This window comes from Pimephales promelas, chromosome 9, assembly GCF_988280905.1.
Source record: "Pimephales promelas chromosome 9, fPimPro1.hap1.1, whole genome shotgun sequence".
Taxonomy (NCBI): domain Eukaryota; kingdom Metazoa; phylum Chordata; class Actinopteri; order Cypriniformes; family Leuciscidae; genus Pimephales; species Pimephales promelas.
Window position 1 is genome coordinate 22687891 of NC_142777.1, and position 22497 is coordinate 22710387.

A 22497-nucleotide genomic window follows, 5' to 3' on the forward strand; every position below is an offset into this window, starting at 1 on the left:
CGGAAAAAATGAAAACACTAACCTGAATTCCTCTGAGTGACCACACATCATTGGTGGTGCATGAACCTGAGCACAGCACTTTAGGAACTTTCAGTTTCTTTCGTTCTGTCTTGCTATCCTTCCCGGTGAACTTCAGAATAAGCCATCCCTTCCCATTCACAAAAACATTGTAACTAAATCATGGTCACATGCTTTGAATCTGTCTCTACAGTTATCTCCCGGTCATATGCTCACAGCTTCAGATCATCTAGGTTACTGTGCTACTCTTACAGTTGTTTTTCTCTCACTCCTGGTTGGCTTCCCAGCTCTCTCTCTCTCTTCCTCAAGCCTCTCTCTTCGTCTCCCTCTCTCTGTCCAGGAAGTGAAGAACACAAGCTCCACCATATGGATATGATCATCCCCCTTTCTCTGCGTCTCTTGTTTTGTTCTTCTCCTGCTCCTGCCCTCTTTTTCTTCGCGCTTTCTGTTTCCAGCTGCCTGACTAACACCATCCCTCATTACTCAGCCAAAACAGTCTGCAAACCTCTCCACCACACACAAATAGAGAACTCCACCCCCAAATCTCATGTGAGTGGGCTATAAAAAGTCATTGTTTTTCCACTATTAATGAAGGAAGTAAAATGGTCCCAAGAAGTTTCTACCGCACCCTTTATCCGTAGTGTTGTCTGTTCAGTGTTTTGGAAATAGATCACAAGTCATATGAGGGTACAGGTTTTTGAACATGTAGGAGTATTCAGAGGTACCAGCAGTGGTGTAGTGCAGGTATACTTTCAGTCGGCATTGCATATACCCACTTCTAAATCCCCTCTGATGCGCATCATTTAGTTGCTAATCCAATCTCGTGAATAAAAAACACCCAGTCAGGGTCGTAGCCCTAATATTAACTCTAATTTGTTGCTGCAGTGATTCTCCCATCGCGACAATAACTGACCTTCTCATCTGATCTGCTTCAGCACTCAAACAACTGCCCGTCAATGTCAAAATGTTTGAGACCAATCAAAGCTTGCAGGATTTTTGTTCACAGAAGCGCGAGCCGAGAGCTAATCCCAATGTGACGCTTCACTTTGATAAAATAATCAAATAAATCTGTTTGATCAAAGACAGTGGAAATTATAAGATCAATTTAACAACACAAGCACCCTATAAAATATATTGCCATTATTATTGTATAAATATATTTGTTTGAATAACGTTTCTTCGAATGTGTTCGACTTTTCACTGTTTGCATTACCCTGCTTGTCTGCGTTTGCGCAACTTGCATCATTAAGCCAGAGGGCGGCAAGCAACAATTGACTGTCTTGAGTGAGCAATTAAACCATTCATTGAATTAACAGATTAGTCCAAAACATTGATTAATTTAGGAAAGAAAAAGTGGATGAAACTAGCCTACTTATGTTAAAGTCCCTGTGAAATCAAAATTGAACCTATTTACTTTGTTAGCGCATATTACTAGTCTTGTGGTGAACAATTAATCCGTGCAAGTAAAAATATATTTAAAAAATGTTTTACCTTAGTAATCTTTAATCAAAATCTGAAAAGTTACTTCCGGTCTGGAACGGTTTCTTTTTCTGATGACGTAGGTTTCACAACTTGGGTGGGGAAACGCTTAACCACTCCCCTCAAACCGTTAGTTTGCTATGAGCGAGAGATGGAGAGGAGGAGCGCTAGAGTAAAACCCTGCCCTCTGTTCAATATTCCGTTTCACTTGGAAATACGTCACTGCACTGGAGAAAAATCGTTTGCAACTTCCGGTTCACGGGGACTTTAAAGAATCTGGTCAAACAGCACCTCTGTAGTGAAGCATGATGATAATGGAATGTAAATAATCTCTATTTTTATCCCTATAAATATTTAAACCACGTTGCACACTTTGCCATCTCTGCTCTGTTGTGGATTTATGCTTCTGATATGCATGAAAAATTTGCATTTAAAGGCTATTCGCAACCTACTGTAGGCCTACTTTCATAATATAATTATTGTTGCAAATGGATGGATGGTGAAAAGAATGGAGCCATTGAATTTGAGTTTGCGTAGTACGACATTGCCTAAATGGCTATTTTTTCATGGAGGATAAAATTATCAAATTGCAGCAATTTACAAGATTACAAAAACAAACTTTTCTTTTTGGAATAACATGGTGAACTGTCTCACAATAAGACAGCTGTGGAATGTGCATTAATAAAGTAAACATTTGTCATTTTGAATTCTTGTTGACTTCACTATGAATATGTTGCATTCCCTTAATGTCAGTGATTAGGCCCCATTCACACTGCAAAAAAATCTTGAGTACATTTATCTTATTTATTTTTCTTGATAAAATATCTGAAAACCCGTAAAGCTAAATAAACTTACTTTACACAAAATTTCAAGACGTTTTCACTTACTACAAAAAGTATAGTTTGTCTTGCTGCACCCGCAGATCTTTTTACTTTTTTTTACTAAGTTGTTCACATATCTTTATTTAAAACAAGTGAAGAAATCTGCCAATGCTGTAAGACTAAATATGCTTGTATTAAAGATACATTCTCTTAATATCTTATGTAATGTTCATTCTCAAGCAATTTGATCTTTATTGAAGATTCTTTTTTAAATATTTTAAATAAAATATTAATGTTTTTAGTGTACACCTGGTATTAATATCTGTCTGTGATACAAAATACATTATATATGTGATAACGAAGGGTCACATACTGTAGTGGGACCTGACAGTTTTTCTGTTCTTTTCTGAAGGTACAGTCAATCCAATTACCCCCGGTCATGTTTACAAAACACACAATGGATTACAGTCCATCTCTAACCCAGGCTAAGCCATCTAAGACATACTCTTTGTGGCCAGCATTTCATACAGTTACTGAATGTGTTACTTCTATTCCACCTGAGGGAAGATTGGCTTTTGTTAGCACCAAACATGGGCCGTTGTGTTTCTACTTGGCAAACTATTTAGATGGATCATGACCTAAACCGCATGCCAAAACTCTCCAATCCTAGTACAATCAGAGCTCGAGATTAATTTTAATCACATTAATTTTTGACTGCATTGGCCGCTAATTCAGAGTGAGCCATTAAGACCAGCAAAGATCAGACTAGTAAAGAGCATTACCTGCTTATTCCAAAGTATTATGAGAAACAAACAGGTGATGGAAGAGGATTTTCTCTCTCTAAAGATAGATCCCATGGTGTTGAAATAGAAATGTATGGCTATTTAAATTGCTTGTTTATTTAGAAACCCCTCATGAAAATAGTAGTACAATATACAGTTCGGTAGTCTAGTTTCTATTTGAGTTTTAAAAAGTGAGCAGTAGTGAGTATTAAAATAAATATATGAATTCAAGAGACAATTTTCTGGTGTTCGGGTATCCAAAACAGCGTTCTTACACCGTGAGGAGATAAGAAAAGGTCTAAGACATAAGCAAAGAGGATTATGTGTACAAGCCAAGCACATGCGCATTAACAAGCGGTCCTTTAAAGATAAACCAATTTGTTCTGTTTTACTGGTGGTGGGGGTTAGGGGGTGACCAAACATGATTTCTTATTGAGTTTTAGATAACAGACTGCATGCCTGTACTCTCCAGATAAGTCATTTACATTAGTCATATGGGGAGTGAGTGTTGTGACTACAGGAAATGAAACCAAGATGTTTAGTTCTTAGTCGAAAACTGAATTTGGTTGGGAAATTTGGTTGAGATGTGATCATGTGAACCTTGGTAACAGTATATCTTAGTAAAAGGAGATAGCTAAGTCATGTGTTGTCACCTAGACCACCGTTTTGAATATAAATTCATATCACACCTGTTCAATGCACTGGCTCCCATGTTAAATTCAGAGTTGATTTCAAGGTTCTTCTTTTTGTATATAAGGCCATGTAAAAATCAGCCCCTGATTATATCTGTGATCTTATCCAGCCATATACAACCTCTAGGTCATTAAGTTCTTTTAACCGCAGCTTCTTTTATCAGTCCCTTGTTCACGTTGCAAATCCAAAGGCGACAGAGCTTTCGCAGTTGCAGCACCTAACAGCCTGGAACAGCTCACCTTTTAATATCAGGGCCTCTCCATAGCTTAACGTTTTTAAATTTAGTTTAAAGACTTATTTTTATACTCTTGCATTTGAGTGATGCTGTGTATGTTACACCGTGTATTTGTATTCGTATGTAGAAATGTTCTCTTTGTCTATTATTATTCGTTGTTTTTTTTCTCTATTGACTTATTTGACCATCTGTAAAGCACTTTGGATCAACACATGTTGTGTTTATGTAGTGCTCTATGAATAAATTGACTTGGCCAAATTGGTTTGTACCAAAAACATAAGAAAGCCCCAGTAATTAATTATCATGAAATGGTTTTTTTTTTTACAACGAATAAATTAAAAACTAACTTATGTGACCTTTTCCTAACTGTAAATCCTTAATGAAATGGTTTTAAAGGTAACATCTTGAATGTCGAAACATAATATGCCAGGAGGTATTGGGACACACTCCAAATCTTTGAATTCATGTGTTTTAATCACTTCCATGGCCACAGCAAAAATCAAGCACATAGACTGACTGCTTCTACAAACATTTGTGAAAGAATGGGTCGCTCTCAGAAGCTCAGTGAATTCAAGTGTGGTAGCGTGATGGCAATTGCCACGTGTGCAATAAGTCCTTTCATGAAATTTCCTCACGATGGGCGAGTCTGGGTTTGGCGTTTGCCAGGAGAACGGTACTTGCCTGACTTCATTGTGCCATGTTTGGTGGAGGGGGGTTAATGGTGTGGGGTTGTTTTTAGGGGTTTGGGCTTGGCCCCTTAGTTCCAGTGAAATTAACCCCTGTCTGCTTCAGCATACCAAGACATTTTGGACAATTTTATACTCACAACTTTGTGGAAACAGTTTGGGGATGGCCCCTTCCTTTTTCATCATGACTGCGTGCCAGTGCACAGAGCAAGGTACATAAAGACAATGATGAGCAAATTTGGGGTGGAGGAACTTGACTAGTCTGTCCCTCCAGAAAAAAGTAATTTTAAATTTTTAATTAAAAAGATTTAGTGCATAATCAGCCAAAGTCTGCATATTTATGCAGGGGCAATTTTTTTTTCCAATACACCCAAAAATTGCTGATTTCCTTGAATAATATGCGGGGCTTGCATGATTTCATAATCATCGTATTTTCATTGCAAAAAAGTCACATCTGAAAATCCAAAATCTGTAAAACAGGAGCACACTTTATTTTTTAATATTTAATGTATTAATTTTTACAGAAGTTGTTGCATATTCCTTTTGTAAAGCTACAGAACTTGTTTGACTCATCAATGTTTTGTAAGTTTGATGTGTTTATTAAGGTTTGAAATAAAACAAGATGAGAACTTAAATATTCCCAGCACTTTCTGTTATGTAGTATGCTCTTTGACTCTTTACATAAAGGTAATAGCCAAGTAGGTAGTTTAATAAAACCGCAGTTTTTGCAAGTTCCCTCAATTTCATTGCATAAAATTGCATAAATATCCTGCATACTACATCCCATTTTTTAAGAAAACGGGCCGCATAATAAAGGAGTTCTGACCTCAACCCGATATCGGGATAAATTAGATCGGAGACTGTGAGCCAGGCCTTCTCGTCTAACGTAAGTGCCTGACCTCACAAATGCACTTCTTGAAGAATGGTCAAAAATTCCCATAATCAAACTCCTAAACCTTGAAGCTGTTATAGCTGCAAAGGGTGGACCAACTCCAAATTGGCTACGGATTAATGAGATGTCATTAAAGTTCATGTGCATGTAAAGGCAGATGTCCCGAAACCTTTGTCAATATAGTGTATTAGGATATAGTAAGTAAGTCTAACTCTTAAAAACAGCTTATACTTGAAGTGTAGAACCTAATTTGCATATGCTGATGTGTCTACACATGTTTTGGAAAGTGTGGTAGTGAATGGCAGGGAAGTGCTTGATGATTGTGACCTCTCATTCAATATCTGCCTGTTCAGGCCAGCAGGGTTAGAGACATGAGCAGCTATGTTTAAGGAGATCACATCTAACTGATGCCCAAAGACAGCATGTGTAAAAGTGTCAATTAGAGTTAGCCCTGATTATTTAGAAATGTACAGCTATAGGCCTATTATTCTTTTGTTTTATGATTACTATTGTCCATTCAGCTGACAAATTTGTTGAATATACCTGATTTAAGTAATCATTGATTTCATGATTAACTTTAAAAAAGCATATGTAATAAAAAAAGGCCTTGACATGCCACCCAAACAGAGATCAAAAGCAGACATGCATGAATGAGATGCAATATGTTCAAAATTGTGTTTCTGTTCAATACTTTTAATTACAAAACAATAATACCTTGTTATAATTGCATATTGTTTTAACAAAACATTGTTAGGGGGAAAGTTGGGACCATATGACAGATATTTGTGTTTTAGGAATGCTACACACTATATAAAACAACTAATAGTGTCACCTAGTGGCATGGATGCAGTCTCATAAAAAATGTATTTATTTATTTTTTACATATATACTCTATTTATTGTGATATTAGTTTCTCACTTGCAATTTCAGATAATTATCTCAAAGACATGTTGAGTGTCGTCGCGTATTGTTGGGGCAAATACTGTATAGTAACAGCCAATCGGCTGTTTGTACTATGGGCCTATACTGCAGCCACAAATCCCCCTGAGGGTACAATGACAGTGCCCCTTTAACTGCTTATCTAAAATAGTCTCACACTCTCCCCCATTCAATCTAAAACCCAGAAGACCAAAGCCAAGAGAACCATTTGAGTGTTTATGATACAATGGCAATGCAAGCAGAAGTTTTAAAGCTGAGTGTACTTTGATTCCTGTTCATGCTCATCATCTGAGATGAAAGTATACTGTAGGCTATGTTGTGACGCTTTAAAAGCAGTTGTTATTGTTAATCTGGCCTCATGACTTGGAAACTGAGGCCACGGTGAGTACATGCCCTAAATGGACACATGCTATTTTAGAGGTGGAGCTTTGATGAGAGATGTAACCATATTATTACAATTCTGTCGTACAACCAAATGACCCCCAGGCACTCATGACACTCTCATTCATACCATCTACTTCTCAATAGCTAATCCGTAAGTCCAATTCTGTGTTTATTTTTATACACATTGTAGCCAGAAAAAGATGAGGACTAATGAACTAAGAGGATTGAGACCAAAATGAGGGAGGAGAGTTTGCACTATAAAGGCGACAACACAAACTGGGAAACACACTAGCATTCCAACAACACCAGCTACAGAACGGTGCTCACGTGCAACAGTCAAGACCAAAGCAGAGGACATTCTCCAGGATCTTGGACACAGGTAAGAAGATCTGGACTGTCATTACACTGAAAAACGCACATAGACTTTGAGGTGAAAGTGTCAGAGCATGCAGCTGATTTGGATTCAAATTATATGAGATTGTTCAGTGTGAACATTAGCATTCATGTCTTCTTTAGGAAGATTCACAAAAAGGAAAGAATTGACATGAGCCACATGGCTCAAAATGTCACTTTTGTTGAGAACATGCAATAAATACATTTTCTGTTAATGGAACTGTGGTGTGCCGATTTTTACCTATGCCTGTGCACTTTTTGTCTAATTCTTGCTTTAGTTAGATTGAAATGTGGCAAAATAAATACAATAGAGACCTGAGGAGCATGGTTGTTTTTATGGTCAGAAGTTTGCTTTCTGGTTATTCCTGAACCTAATCCTGTTGCTAACTAGTATAACCTTAACTTGACAAAATAAGGTAATCTATATCAAGAATATCTTAGATTGATCATGAGAACGATAAAAGTCAACATATGAATTTACATTTTGATTGCAATTGAGAAGAATAATTGTGATTATTATGTCCATTGTGTTTAATTTCTCTAGAATGTAAAGTTTCATATTCATTTTGTATTTCTTTGGAAACACAAAACAAATACAGCTGAGCTGCTCCTGCTTAGGTTTTTTATATATGTAAATATTATTTAATATATTCATATCGAAATATTTCCAAAGGCCCAACAGTCCCACATTTAAAATAGTAATTTAATGTTCATTGCAATTCCTTAAAAAATATAGCACAGATGTTTTGCTAGCTCTTCCCAGGTTTGAAATAGTTGGCCTCATACACAGAGGCAAATTATAAACAGATAAGAGCTAATCCAGAGTGCGGCTTCTGTGGAGGATTATGAAGCCGTCTATCGTTCTCGTAATCTCCTCTTCCCTGATTAGCCCTCGTGGATTGAAATCTCAGCAGGACAATATGTAAACATGAATGGTTTTCCAAACACTACTCAATTCAGGGCAGGATGTTGGTTCTTTTAAATGTTGCTAAATCAAACGACTGCCCTCTGCTGGCACACTTTACACACTAACCACTTCACTTCTCATTTCAGAAAGCTTCAACTGACTTTCTATAACCATGGCAAAGTAAGTTTGTGCATTCTAACTTATCCCAACATTTTACAAATACTTTAAAAATGAGGCATAAAGACATTTAAAACATCAAACAGGCAAATGAAAGGCATTTAAGATCGTAATTGCGCAATATCCTACAGTCTATTCAATATTTAAGTCATATTCATGACCCCTCTTAAGCAACCTTCGTGTAATACTCTCACACTCATTCAGTATTAAATCTGTAGAAGTCTTTTTGGTCTTCAATCCTAGTGGATTACCAGATTATAAGAAATCCCTTTTAGAATGGATTGACAGGATTACCACAAGAGTTTAAAAGTTACCGTGCAAAGCTTAGCATAGCCTATGCAGATGACTTTATCACCTCATCATGTCGACTAACAAGGCATATCATACAAAAGCAACAGATACTGATATTTGTTTAAAATCATCTTTTTAAGAGACCAACCAGAACACATTAGTTTCAGGGATGTGTAATGGCCAACATTACATGATTTTCCCTATTTGACTTTGAGTTATATCATTAACTAATTCAGCATAGACTCAAAGCAGCACGTCCTGATTTTGCCGAGTTAGACGTATCCCTCGTTCAACATATTTTGCTGATCCTGAAACAATGTTCCTGTCCAAAAATATAATGATAATGTAATAAAAACACTTTCAGAGGGAAATTTTAAGTGAATAGCTCTGATGTAGAAGCACCGATAGTTGTAAGCCTAAAATTGACATAAACTGTAAACTTGTCCCTCAAATCTGATTGGTTGATTGGAATGTTGTTCCAAGATTACCTAAACTGTTGATCCAGGAACATGTTGCACTTGCTGAAATCAAGTTCTGTTCCATGTGAAACGAGCTTCTATCTAATAACTGGATATGATCTGCGATAAACAGTAAATATGTCCTGGTGATTGCGTAAAATGTTATTACCAGTTGGGAGAAATTCATACAAAACTCAAATGAAACAACTTGCCACTAATTTAGTCTAATTTAGTCTTTGTTTTACATTAAAAACTACACACATCCCCTTTAAAGAGTAAATTGAGCTTATAACAATGATCATGATTTTAAGACTGTATGTTGTTTCTACAGGGTTTTCAAGAAGACCAGTGGAAATGGTTCGGTGAGGTTCCGTTTTACAACTCGCATTAATTGTCATCTGTTCCGCATGTACATGCTCTCAACATCTTTTTAAAACACAAGCACACATAATCACCTCACTCATTATTTATTACAGCTTTGCCTTTATTTGGGGAAAAGAGACTTTGTGGACCATGTGGAAAGTGTTGATTCAGTTGGTACGTTCTACTTTACTTTGGAAACTGTATTATTCCTCACTTTTTTGATTAAATGTGTATAGTAACCACCTTTCTATTCATGTGCAATATTTCAATCAACCTGTAATTTCCCTCTCAGATGGGGTGCTCAAGATTGATCCTTCAGATCTTAATGGAAGGAAAGGTGTGATTTAATATAATATCATGAAAAGTTTGTCTGTGACTCAATTCATATAGACACTTCATCTAAACATTACATTTTAATTTTTCAGTCTGGGTACAGCTTGCATGTGCCTTCCGCTATGGAAAAGATGATCTGGATGTGATTGGAGTTTCCTTTAGGAAAGACATCTGGATAAAGCGCATACAGATGTATCCCTTTGAGGGAACCAAGCCCCCAAATACACCAATGCAGGAAGCGCTTCTGAAGAAAGCTGGAGATCAAGGACATCCCTTCACTTTTGATGTAAATCTAAACTTATGCGTCTGCTTAATAAGCATTGAAAAAAACAATCAAGGACGTCCTTCATTTGTGTCTCTCCTGTTCTGTCTCAGATTCCAATACATCTTCCATGCTCAGTGTCCCTTCAGCCAGCACCAGAGGATGCCGGGAAGGTACAGTTGCAGAAATACATGAAGAACCCACACAAATGCAATCACAGATGTCAATGTCTCTCTAATATGTAAAATGTTCAATTTTGCAGCCTTGCGGGGTTGACTATGAAGTCAAAGCCTATATTGCAAATGAAGCAGACAGCATAGATGAGAAAGTTGAGAAGAAGTATGTACTGCTCTATTTTAACATAAAGATACTATAAAAAGAAATCAATCCATTTCCACTCTGATTCTGGTATCTCTACCAATATAGGGACACTTGCCGTTTGATCATCCGCAAAATACAATATGCACCAAATGAGATAACAGCCGGACCCAAGGCCGATCTCAACAAACAGTTTATGACAGCGGACAAACCAATTCACTTGGAAGCCTCCATGGAGAAGGAGGTACTGTGTTTTTAAATGCTTGTTGTAGATCATTTAAGAAAATATAGCCTGTATATTCCATCATATGCAGTCTCTTCTTTATTCACTGCCGTTTTCTCATGCATTCAGCTCTACTATCACGGCGATCCCATTCCTATCAAAGTCAAAGTGAACAATGAGACCAGTAAAGTAGTGAAGAAAGTCAAAATCAGTAGTAAGTATTTTTAGAATTCATTTCAATGAACAAAACAGCCAGTCTTCGTCCATTGAAGCTACTTAAGAATGGTTCGTTATTGTCTTTAAGTAGAAGTGTAAGTGTTGCCTACAATGATCCAAAATAAACTTTAGCTCATTGTGTGTTTCAGTTTACCAAATTACAGATGTATTGCTTTACTCAGCCGACAAATACCACAAATGTGTCCTGAATGAAGAATTTGGGTGAGTGCAAAGACCTCCACATCGCATTTGTCGGAGGATCTTTAAAATATTTTTGCATTTTAGTGTTATACATCTTTTATATGTTGTATTTACTTGTTTTTGAGATCTGAACTTTCTGAAATCTTTTGTTACAGTGACCAAATTAATGCAAACTCCACCTTTGAGAAGGAATATAGTGTCACTCCTCTGCTGGCCAATAACAAAGAGAAACGTGGCCTTGCACTGGATGGCAAACTGAAAGATGAAGATACCAACTTGGCTTCTTCAACAATGTCAGTTAATCTTCATTACAAAAGCATTAGACAGATTTTCATGTTCACAGTCCAAATAACAGCTCTGTATTTTTATACATACTTTTTTTAATATTGAAAAATAAGATGACACATCTCCATCTGCATCTCTCTCTCTCTCTCTCTCTCTCTCTCTCTCTCTCTCTCTCTCTCTCTCTCTCTCTCTCTCTCTGCAGTCTGCAACCCGACATGGATAAGCAAATCCAAGGTGTCATTGTCTCCTACAAAATAAAGGTTACCCTCGTGATGGGAGGTGGTCTCTTGGGAAGCCTCACATTAAGGTTTCGATCTTCATATTTCTTTTCTTTCAACTCAATGTCATTGGACTCTCCTTGTTCTGCCATTATATATTTCCATTGATGATGCCCAAACACAACTACTTGACAAAGAACAGTCTGCTTAGTTACATTGTCATTAAACAACTGTGAAAATAAATTCAGTAGTACGTGATGTGTTGTGTTTTAGCTTTGTGAGCAGTGAGAGTAATGTCAAGTCATGTTTATCTTCTGTTCACAGTGATATTACCGTTGAACTCCCTCTGGTTCTAATGTCACCCAAACCAGCAGGTGAGATTTCTGTTCTTTCTTTATCAGAAATGAGGATCCTATGTGTGTGTGTGTGTGTGTGTATACAGCCCAGTTTTCTATACTATACAGACTATAGCTTTTTAAAAATTTCAAACAATACACCTTACACCCTTTTTTTAACTGACACTGCTATGAAACATACTAAAGTGCACAATTTTTTGTCTTCTTATCCTTGTGATCTTACTGCATCCTTTTCAAACTGAGCAGAAGTGTAAGTATCAACATAAACTTGTTTCTAATGTTCAGACAGAGTGTCATGAAGTCATTATATAAATATTTAAAGCCATTGTTAAAGTAAAATATTTTTTATTACCAGGACTGATATCAACCTCGAATAGATTCTACAGCCAGTGACGGTGAGGAGCAAGTCGAGATACACTCAGGAATAGATGCCGATACCAAACAACCCCATTTCATGAGCCATAGACTAATTGTTGCAAATAACTGTGTAAAAGGAATGATCTTGTATAATGTTAAACAAGGCCTAAAGGCTTTGTTTGATGAATTCAATGGCACTGAAATCAAGCATTGGTTTGATGCTTTTTAATTGTCATGTTTCTTCTGCCTTTATCATGGAAACTCAGTTTAATAGTGTTTTAGGTTATTTTTGTATGTGAATTAGATATGTAAAATATCAGAGAGTAATACATTTACTTTTATAATAATTATATTATTATAATTGTATATTTAATTTTATTTTTGTTGTAAATTGTTTTTGTCTGGCTGTGGTGATGGTGGAAATCAATAAAAAATTGGACTGTTAAGCTTGTTATGTGCACTTAGTGTAACAGTAGATGCATTATTATAGATGCAACTAACTAACCATTAACCAAGCCCTATTCCTCCTAACCCTATAGTAAATATATGGTGTAAATTATTATTAATCAATACTTAAATGTAATTACACTGTAACTAGGACACCTTAAAATAAAATGTAACCAAAATACTTCTAAAGCATTGATTAATATTAGTTAATCAAATGCTAATCGTTACTGCAATAACGGGAACTTATTGTGACGTGTTACCCTTATATTTAGGCTTATGGAAGTGTTAGAAGAAATTTACATTTACTGACCTCAGATCCAATCTTAAATGTTATCAAATGTGTCTCTTGAGAAAAGCAGTAGGCTATGAATGCGTTTATCTTTTCCTGAGTGGATTGGCTTTAGCACTGTCAATTTAAGCTGCAGTTTAGTTTGTGCGTCTAAATCGCCTCAAAGCACAGCGGCTTTATAACGTTACACCCAAGAGCATCTAAACAGAGCTGCTGTACGACAAAGGTAAGCTTCTCACAATAAATGCGCATAATTAGCATGACAAAACTGAAGAATAGTGTTAGAATGAAAATGCTACTGCGTCATTTTTAGTTTCATCCAAAGAGAACTTAACCGTAAGGGAAACACCAAATGTATGTATGGCAAAGTGCATGATTGACGAACGCTGTAGATTAAAGAGTTAAAAGGTGTGCTATTTAAAATATAAATACTTGGTGAGAAATATGGCTAAGGTTGTTGTGAATCCTTGTGAGGCCTGTCTCATGTTAAATATCATAGTAAACTAACTGGGCAAGTAACGTTACAGATCTCAGATCATCTTGATTTGTTACGTTTACGTTATGCAAACCTAAGAAGTATCTGACTTTAGAAGTATTGCGTGATTGTTATAATAAGCATTAGCAAAATAGTCTCTGGCATTAGCTACCTTACGTAATATGTTAAGTGTAAGTGTGACGTTCCCATCATCAATGTTGCCAAGTGTTGCTGCTTACTTTAACACTGTTTCCGCGGGTTGTTTTTGTATTGCTCGAGTTGGAGCGTACCTGGCAACCCCTGCCCAGAATGCAATGTTGTGCGCACTACGTTGTTTCCGGTTAGCTGCTCGCTCGCTATCGTCAGACACTGGTCAGATACCGGGATGATCAGACACCATTCAACGGGCCCGCGTGTTTCATGTAAACCCGCTGGTCCGCGTAATTGGACCTGTAATATCGATGAATACCGTCAGGAGTTCGAGACTAACAAGCAGTGGTCCGCTAGGCGTCAGTTCATACTGAAACACATTAAAGATTACGAGGGAAATGCTCTTGATAATTTACTGGCCCTGTCGATGGTATGGGTGAACTACGTTTTCATGGGATGCAGGTGGGGATTGAATATATCATGAGAATTGGGCTGTTTAACTATTTTTTGTGCATACTTAGTGTAAGTAATTGGGAAAGTTGGCTGTATACCATTTGATTTTGCTTACAAGTGTATGTCTTATTTATACATACCATACTAAATGTAAAGTTATGCATTAGTAATGCCAACCAATACTATGGTTGTCCTTTTTTTTTTGGTGAGCAGATATGCCTCCCATCTAATGGTCAAGGTGCTTGAGATGGCAGAAGGGATTGATGTTGGTGAAATGCCCTCATATGAACTAGTCCCGAATGCTGAATCAAAAAAGAGACAAGGTTCATCCGATGGAAGTAAGTCTATCAATGCTTGATATCTATCTATCTATCTATCTATCTATCTATCTATCTGCTATCTGACATACAAACATACATTTTTATGATTTATATTATTCCGCATTTGAAAAGTTTTTGTGGGTGCTTGGCATCAATTAAAATGAAAAGTTTTTAAAGGGATAGTTCACTTTGAAATTAATTTTTGATATGTTTTAGCTTACCTCAAGGGCATCCAAGATGTAAGTGTCTTTGTTTCCACAGTATTTTCAATTTTTATATTTTTCGGTCAAACCATTGTTGTCCATCAGGCATATAATGCAGGTATAGGGGGTCCACCTCAAAGAGCATGCACTGAGAAGTCCAAATTAAACATGATTTAATGACTCGTAAATGTAAGTGCACATTGATGGCTTAAGACACAAAACAAGACACAAAACAACAAGACACAAAAACGAACAGTATTTATATCGTTTTTACCTCTTGTAATCACTGTCACGTCCAAGTGATCTGAGGGTGAGGGTGCTTCTATCTGCTATCCGCTTCTTACATCTGTTGATGTAAATGTTTTTGTAGGCATTAAACTTCCTGATTTTTAAAAGAAGATATCTCTGCTTACATTGAACTTTCAGCGCAGTAACTTTGCAGATAATGTTCATGCACCAACAGCAACATTACACACTATTTAAAATGAAAAAAGTAAAATTGCAATCAACTACCCCTTTAACAATGACTGCTCTGTGAGTCTCAAGAGAAGCCAGGTTATCCCGGTATATTTTTCTGTTGATATGAAATATCGGGTACATTTAGCAATATAGCTGGTGAATTATGGACATCATTTTACAATGTTATGATATTTGCCTTTCTCTACTGACATTCTTGTTCAAAGTGTTTCTAAGGATGCTGATTTTTAGTTGTCTGACTTTGAGATGGTGAACAATGGAACGATGTTTGTGTAACATTAGCAATATATTATTAGCAAAAGTCTAATCATATTAAATACCGTTTTGTATCCGACCTTGTAGAGAGCGATACATAAAACACATTACCATTCTGATATGTTGACTTGTAGAAAAGTCTTTCTGAGTGAGTGGAGGCGAGTGAGTGTTATTCAAATATACTGAATGAAGCAATGGTGTAGAGTTACATTCAAGCTATTTTAAGGCATGAAGACATTTTTGTCTCAGGCATTTTTATGCCATTTTGGTGATCAAAGATAAGTTTTAAGGGATAAAATGGTTGACTACAGGGGGACTTAAAAATATTTAATTCTCTATGTAAACAAAACAGCAGCATTATAACTTATATTTGCATGTAAATTGATATTTTAATTATATATGACTTCATATTCTAGGTGAAGAGCCCACGAAAAAGATGCCTGTGTCTAAATTCACTTCCAGACCTCGATTTCAGCCAGTACACTTTGTGAGTGGTGGGAGTTGTGGCAGTGGAAATGGAGAAACTGACGAAAAAGAGAATGAGAAGGAGCGCAGGAGGAGTGAGATGAATGAAGTAAGACAGAAGGAACCATATCATCAGCCATATAATGGTAGCCATGACAATGGCCCTTCTTCCTCCTCTGGCTGCCTTGAGATGGGGAGGTACGGTTATGATTCTTGGCCTGAGAACAGAACCAAAGACGTGGCTGCGAGCGGCAGAAGTGGGTTTGGCTATGGTAGCAGTACCCAGAACTTCATGTGCAAAGTGCAGCAGGAATACACTGCTAGTTATGAGGCTCATCATGCCAAAAACTCTGAATCATTCTCACAGGCAGTCCGAGATCCTCCGGGATACGGAGGTGCTGGACGGTCTGGAGCCTGGGTTAGCAGAGGGTGTGGACTGGGATTTGGACATCAGGATAGGCCGACTTCCAGCAAGGCATTTAGCAGGGCATACGACGGTCCAAGCAGAAGAGGCGCTGGCCTTCTCCCTACACCCTCTCTGCCGACTTCTATACTTCCAGAAATAGTTAACGAAAAACAGAGGCTTATTACTAGAGTATCATCCGCCGTTGCCATCAGCCTCAGAAATCCTTTGTTCATGAGTGGACCCGACGGCCCAAATTACAATTTCATGCTTAGCCGCAGCATTCAGGCCTGCAAGACGAACCCAGAGTACATCTATGTCAATTTAAGAGATATTCCACCCGCTGACCTTCCTAAGAACAGAAAAGTACCCACTGAAGGATATGCGTGTGAATTGAGGTGTCAGTGTGTGTACCTTGCCACCGGGTACTCTGGGAGCAAGAACGGTGCCAGAGACCGAGCATCAGAACAGGCTGTCAAGCTGTTTTTGAGGCCGGTGGAAGTCCGTGTCTTGGAACGGCAGTACAAGCGCACTCGCGTCAATGACATGGTAGTGTGCCAAGTTAACACTCCAGACCCTACCCTCCCCCCACCTCTTCGCAACCCGGAGGACAAGCCGCCCCCAAGTACCAAGGGCCAGTATGAGCCTGACCAAAGCAAACACTGGACAGAATTTGTAATCATGGAGAACGCACACGACGCCATCTGTATACTCAACAACTCGGCTGCCTTCAACCGCATGAAAGTTGATTACACATTTGACCCGGTTCACAATAGCAATTTATGGCTCTGTAGTGTGTACTTGCAGGGTGAGCTGGTGGCACAAGCCAGAGGGACCAAGAAGAGCTCGAAACATGCAGCGGCGGAGGAGGCGGTGAGGAAGTTACGAATGAACCAGACTGCTCGCCAACAAGAGCAGCAGCAGCAGCAGCAGTGTTTTTCTGGAGGGAACCACACTTTGGACCAGCCCAGTGGTCGATATTCCCAGCAAAGCAGCAAGAAAGCACATCTGGGTGAATTGGTGATTCTTGAAAACTCTGATAATGCTATTTGCATAATAAATGACACTGCTCAATTTAATAAAGTGCTTGCTGAATACAAATTCACGGTTCTGCCGGACCATCGCTGGCAGTGTGAAGTTTACCTAGATGGTAAGTACGTGGCTGCAGGCGTTGGGCCTAAAAAGACGGTGAAACACATTGCAGCAGAGGAAGCCCTTGCCACACTTCGATGTACACAGGCTGTGGTGAAGTCTAACCTCAGGAAGGAGGGCAATGTGGATGCAATTTCCCGAAATCAAATCATTGCTCGTTCTGGCGAGGAATCCATGCGGCAGGAGATCAAGGAGGACAACATTGGTAACCAGCTACTCCGTAAGATGGGCTGGACGGGTGGTGGTTTGGGTAGAGAAGGAGAGGGCATTGCTGAACCTATCAAAGTCAAAGAGCAGTATAACAGGGAAGGACTTGGCATGGACAGGCAAAGTAATCTGACTAAGCACGACATTGAGGAAATCATTCGGAATTATGTGAGTTCAAACCGTCAAGATGAACTGCGCTTCTCTACGGAGCTCAACAATGAAGAGCGCCGGCAGATCCACCAGATATCCCAAAGGTACGGGCTGCGCAGCAAATCGTACGGACAGGGCCGACAACGCTTTCTTGTCGTTAGCCGCAGAGTCCAGAAGGAACAGCTGATTGGTCAGCTTTTACAGGAAGGGCAGGTGGGACGATATGAACTGGTGAAGCCTCAGGCTTCAGAATGACAGGGCTCAAAAGGCCTCTGAGATGACTATTAATAAAGCAGTTTTACTTGTTACATTTCCTATTAATTTGTTTCCGAAGAGTGTAATTAAAAAAGAAATTGTGATAATTCTCAATGTCTACAATGTGTACCCTTTTCTTCCCTTTACCAGTTTGTCCAATTATGTCCAGATTTACAGTAGGTTAGGTCAAGGTCATTTGATGAACACAAATCATGTTACTCACTAAACATTGTAATATCATCAATCTTCTAAATATTTAATAACATGGCTATTAGAAGTGGGGCCTTTTGGCATAACATGACATTCCATTCGTTCTCTGTTTTATTATGCTTTCAAATGGACAATATATAATTCACTCAGTCTTTCATCTGTTGTAAGATAAACATTTGAAATATAAAAATATCCTTGAAATAATTACAGAACATAGATTTTTCTTATTTTCTGGTTGTTGATTGTAGAATTAAGTATTTATCTCTAAACGATAATGCCCGAGCAGCAATCCCTGTGAAGCTGTTTGCTTTTGTGAAAACTGTCAACCAGCCTGCTTGTTTTGACACATTAAATTTAGTCTGGTCATGATCCATTTTCCAGTTCACTTAATTGCTCGTCTTATTTTTGTTCAAGAAAAAACACCATAGAGTTTATTTACTGTTTATTTACAAGAAGTGAGAAAATGTATTTTCTTACATGGGTCACTAGTGCAAATTGGACACTCTTGGTAAATTAGAAAAATTAAGATTTGAATTAGCTTAAATAGACACTGCATGACAGCATCACATCCATATGTTAGGAGGAGCAATTCGATGTCAAAAATAAACGGCACTTTAATGGAATTTTAAAAAAGCAAGAAAAACGTGCAACAGACAAAAAATAGTGAACACAGAACTAAAGAAAACACACTTAAAGATGCCACTTTGTTATGTTGAGATAGATCACTGTGTACCTTCAAACAATTACTGCTGACAAACTAACATGCAGTCAGTGTCAATAGGCAACACCTTAAACATCAATGTGAACTGCTGAATTAAAAGAACAAGCCACTTACACTTGATAAAAAGGGGCCATTTCCCACATTTGGTTTTAAAAAGTCAGGTTTTCCAAGTGCAGTTTCTGAAACATGTACGCTTTCCATACTAGACAATGTATCAACCATCTTTAAGGTCCTTGCCATTTAATTTGGAACTCTGAAATGGCGTGACACTTTTGCAGAGACGCAACGAAATCTCTACATTCAAAAAAAGATATCATACTGAAAACAGAAACCAACATGTTAATAACCCAAATGAAATCCGCCCACAGTGTAGAAGGAAATAAAGGTGACCAAAATGAGAGCTGGCCAAATAAAAGCAAGTAACCCTGGCAACAATATTTTGTTAAATTATGGTTTATCCTCCTCCAAGATAAGGTTCTGCATGAAGAGGGAGACCACAACACAACAACACTCTAATCTTGCAACAGCTATAGAACAGACAATTCTACTGAATAAGTGGAGAATGATTCAAATCATGATCTGTTTTATTTTATGCTTTGCATGGTGGTTTCCCTATCATTGGCTGAGGCGGACTATTGTTCGTATGGGAACTGTAAGAAGGGTCAACAGTCGCGCCAGCTCTGTTCCACAATGGCAGACACACGTTTCTCATACTCTCTCTTGTTTTCCTGATACAGCTGAGCTGCCTGGCTGTTGGCAGGGCTGTTTGGGTTCGGCTCATCCAGTAAAGACTGTGACAAGTGAAAGGCATGTTAACAATCCTAAAATTTTTTTTTTTTTTTTCAAAATAGCAAAAAGAAAAGTTTCAAAAAAATCTCTTGCTAATTAAAAGAATTAGTCTTTGCAAAAAAAAAAAAAAAAAGCAGAAAGAAGTGCACACATGTACCTGTATTGAGGTTAAAATTGAAGAAACATCATATGTTGGACTCCAACGATTCTGAAGAATGTCCAAACATATACTACCATCTGCATAAACTGAACACAAAGAAAGACAATTAGATTGTATGGTCCATTGGCACATACTTAGAGTTAGATTAAGTAATCTTAAAGGGTTAGTTTACCCAAAAATGAAAATTAAGTCATTAATTACTCACCCCCATGCTGTACCAACCCCGTAAGACCTTCGTTCGTCTTCGGAACACAAATGAAGATATTTTTGATTAAATTTGAGAGCTGTATAACTACCACATTGGCTCCTAAGGGACTGCCTCTTGACGGCCCAGAAAGTCAATGAAGAAAATGTTTAAATATCCCAAGTGACTACCGTGCCTCAACTATATGTTTATCAAGCGACGCGAATACTTTTTGTGCGAAAAAACAAACAAAAATAACGAGTTTATTCGACTATTTCTTTTCTTCCTTGTAGGCCAGAAACGAGATTTCCTTAGATTTCCACGACGCATGCGCGAGAACTGCGATTCAGATAGCAATTCTCGCGCATGCGTCGTGGAAATCTAAGGAAATCTCGTTTCTGGCCTACAAGGAAGAAAAGAAATAGTCGAATAAACTCGTTATTTTTGTTTGTTTTTTCGCACAAAAAGTATTCGCGTCGCTTGATAAACATATAGTTGAGGCACGGTAGTCACTTGGGATATTTAAACATTTTCTTCATTGACTTTCTGGGCCGTCAAGAGGCAGTCCCTTAGGAGCCAATGTGGTAGTTATACAGCTCTCAAATTTAATCAAAAATATCTTCATTTGTGTTCCGAAGACGAACGAAGGTCTTACGGGGTTGGTACAGCATGGGGGTGAGTAATTAATGACTTAATTTTCATTTTTGGGTGAACTAACCCTTTAAGTGCAAGGAATTTATAAATACAAAAATCACTGAGTTTGTAAAACTTACCATTAGGGTGAAACATTTTGGAGACAAACCGGACTGTAGGAGGTTTGTTTGGATATTCTTCTGTAAATTCTATTGTGAGTTTGAAAGTTCCTATGACAAGCAGAAAAAGAAAATATGAAGCAAAACCATTTGCCAGACGTAAACAAATTAATTAGACCATTACAAATAGTTGTACACAATTACAAAGTGGCATGTATAAGCGGTTGCCAACAATATTATTTAGAACCCAAAGCTCAATACTTACTCAGCTGTCAATGTAGTTTGTTTTGTTTTTTTAAAGAAAGAAATTACTTTTATTTAGAAAGGAAAGGACAATGAAATTTAAAAAGTGACAGTAAAAGTAAAAAGTAATGTTACAAAAGCTTTATATTCAAAGACCACTGAAAAAAAATCTATTATTAAGTAAAAACTGTTTTCAACATTGACAATAAGAAATGGTTTTGAGCACCAAATCAACATAGGATGATTTCCAAAGGATCATGTGACAATGAAGAATGAAGCTTGTATTTTATTGACTTACCATCTTCAAATGGTGTTCCTTCAGGGCTGTAAGTAGAAGAAATGGGTCAACATGTCAGGTTACACATGACACTTGGCATGACAGCAAGAAACAAAGCCAAAATCACTGGCCAATTTGCAAAAGCCCTGCGCATTACTCTAATCCAAAAATAACAAGGCACAACAGTCTACGGATATGACATTATAACCTGCTTCCTTCACCACAAGACAACACAACAACACACTGCTCTATTCAGGACACCGTTACTTAAAGATCAAATAACCAGCACCTCTTATGGGGTCCACCGGCCATCTGGCCTATTTAAAACTGCTTAAATTACCGCTAACAATCTGAATCCCATAGACCTCGAATTGGTCTGATATAAACAAGTGTCAATGAGTCCTGTTAACGGTTTATCGCAGTCAAGAAAAGCAAATTATACAAACCCAAAAATGACAGCGTTCCAGACCATGATGTTGTTTTCAGACGGGGCTCCGCTAACTCCTGCTGGAGGATCCTCCTGGAGACTGAAAAACAAGTTACCCAAAGAAGTTACATTTATATACTATACCAACATTACGACAGCACCTCATACCGCACAGGTGACCTCAAAAATACATTATCGGAGAGGGGTAGTGTCGTTAATTAATGTATTTTATGCGGGGAAAGTCGCCATATTAAACCCCGAGAGTAGCCGGTGTCCATAAAGCACCAAGGGGCCTTTAGCATTCTCTCTGACGCTTACCGTTTAAAATCTCTCATTAGACGCCGTCTTGCTGGGGTTGACATAGCTTAATTGGATAGCTAAGACGTAAACATAAGGTATCGACGTCGTTACTTTGAATTAGGTTAAATTATTTTAGTTTAGCGGACGTCGATTTGGTCGATTCAGTTTAATATCGACGTTAGCCTTTCGCTTGTTTGGGATCCTCCTGCCTGTTTTCTCTACTAAGCTCGTCTCTCGGGGACTGGACCATACCAACATAAAGTGGGGAAGAAACATCTGCTCAAATAAAAATTAGCTCGATCACAAACCCATAAACCTGTTCGTGGTTTACTTAAAAACGGGTCAAGAGTAAAAACATTAGTAATTAGTCTGTTTTGTTTAATAATAAGCATAAATATCGTTAAGGTTGTTTACAGAACCCCCTCCGAACACCCGCAGTTGTAGCG

The 22497-nt window shown here is 37.9% G+C and overlaps 4 protein-coding genes across 9 annotated transcripts in view; 2 read left to right on the forward strand and 2 right to left on the reverse strand.

The window, feature by feature from the left end:
• The window catches only part of inppl1b (inositol polyphosphate phosphatase-like 1b), a 35696-nt gene extending 20727 nt beyond the window's left edge, over positions 1-14969 (reverse strand). The window contains exons 1-2 of one of the 3 annotated variants that reach the window (XM_089134872.1): positions 14899-14969; positions 14643-14772 (exon numbers count right to left, since the gene is read on the reverse strand). The gene's annotated coding sequence lies outside the window, so the exon portion shown is untranslated. Of the gene's footprint in view, positions 1-22; positions 512-14642; positions 14773-14898 lie in introns of those variants that run through there. The other 2 variants (XM_039664691.2, XM_039664693.2) reach the window with 2 other exon arrangements.
• On the forward strand, positions 7016-12963 carry arr3b (arrestin 3b, retinal (X-arrestin)). 2 transcript variants are annotated; one of them, XM_089134873.1, is made up of 14 exons: positions 7016-7308; positions 8376-8409; positions 9487-9517; positions 9632-9692; positions 9811-9855; positions 9944-10137; positions 10227-10286; positions 10376-10452; positions 10540-10675; positions 10784-10868; positions 11020-11092; positions 11227-11364; positions 11559-11663; positions 11899-12963. In XM_089134873.1, exons 2-14 carry the CDS (start codon positions 8402-8404, stop codon positions 12170-12172), a joined length of 1287 nt encoding a protein of 428 aa, XP_088990999.1. In that variant the 5' UTR covers positions 7016-7308; positions 8376-8401; the 3' UTR covers positions 12173-12963. The 2 variants fall into 2 exon arrangements, with proteins under 2 accessions (XP_088990999.1, XP_088991000.1); XM_089134874.1 differs by lacking the exon at positions 11899-12963 and having other exon boundaries at positions 11559-11826.
• Positions 13144-18567, forward strand: nkrf (NFKB repressing factor). 3 transcript variants are annotated; one of them, XM_039664686.2, is made up of 3 exons: positions 13144-13249; positions 14315-14439; positions 15773-18567. In XM_039664686.2, exons 2-3 carry the CDS (start codon positions 14331-14333, stop codon positions 17986-17988), a joined length of 2325 nt encoding a protein of 774 aa, XP_039520620.2. In that variant the 5' UTR covers positions 13144-13249; positions 14315-14330; the 3' UTR covers positions 17989-18567. The 3 variants fall into 3 exon arrangements, with proteins under 3 accessions (XP_039520620.2, XP_039520618.2, XP_039520619.2); XM_039664684.2 differs by lacking the exon at positions 13144-13249 and adding an exon at positions 13836-14110; XM_039664685.2 differs by lacking the exon at positions 13144-13249 and adding an exon at positions 13861-14078.
• A 56-nt stretch (positions 18568-18623) lies between these two features.
• Positions 18624-22284, reverse strand: ube2a (ubiquitin-conjugating enzyme E2A (RAD6 homolog)). Its single transcript, XM_039664689.2, has 6 exons — positions 22070-22284; positions 21771-21851; positions 21346-21371; positions 20826-20915; positions 19866-19954; positions 18624-19710 (listed from the first exon to the last, which is right to left on the reverse strand). The coding sequence occupies exons 1-6, from the start codon at positions 22111-22113 to the stop codon at positions 19582-19584; spliced, it is 459 nt and encodes a 152-aa protein (XP_039520623.1). The 5' UTR covers positions 22114-22284; the 3' UTR covers positions 18624-19581.
• Between the last annotated feature and the right edge of the window lie 213 nt (positions 22285-22497).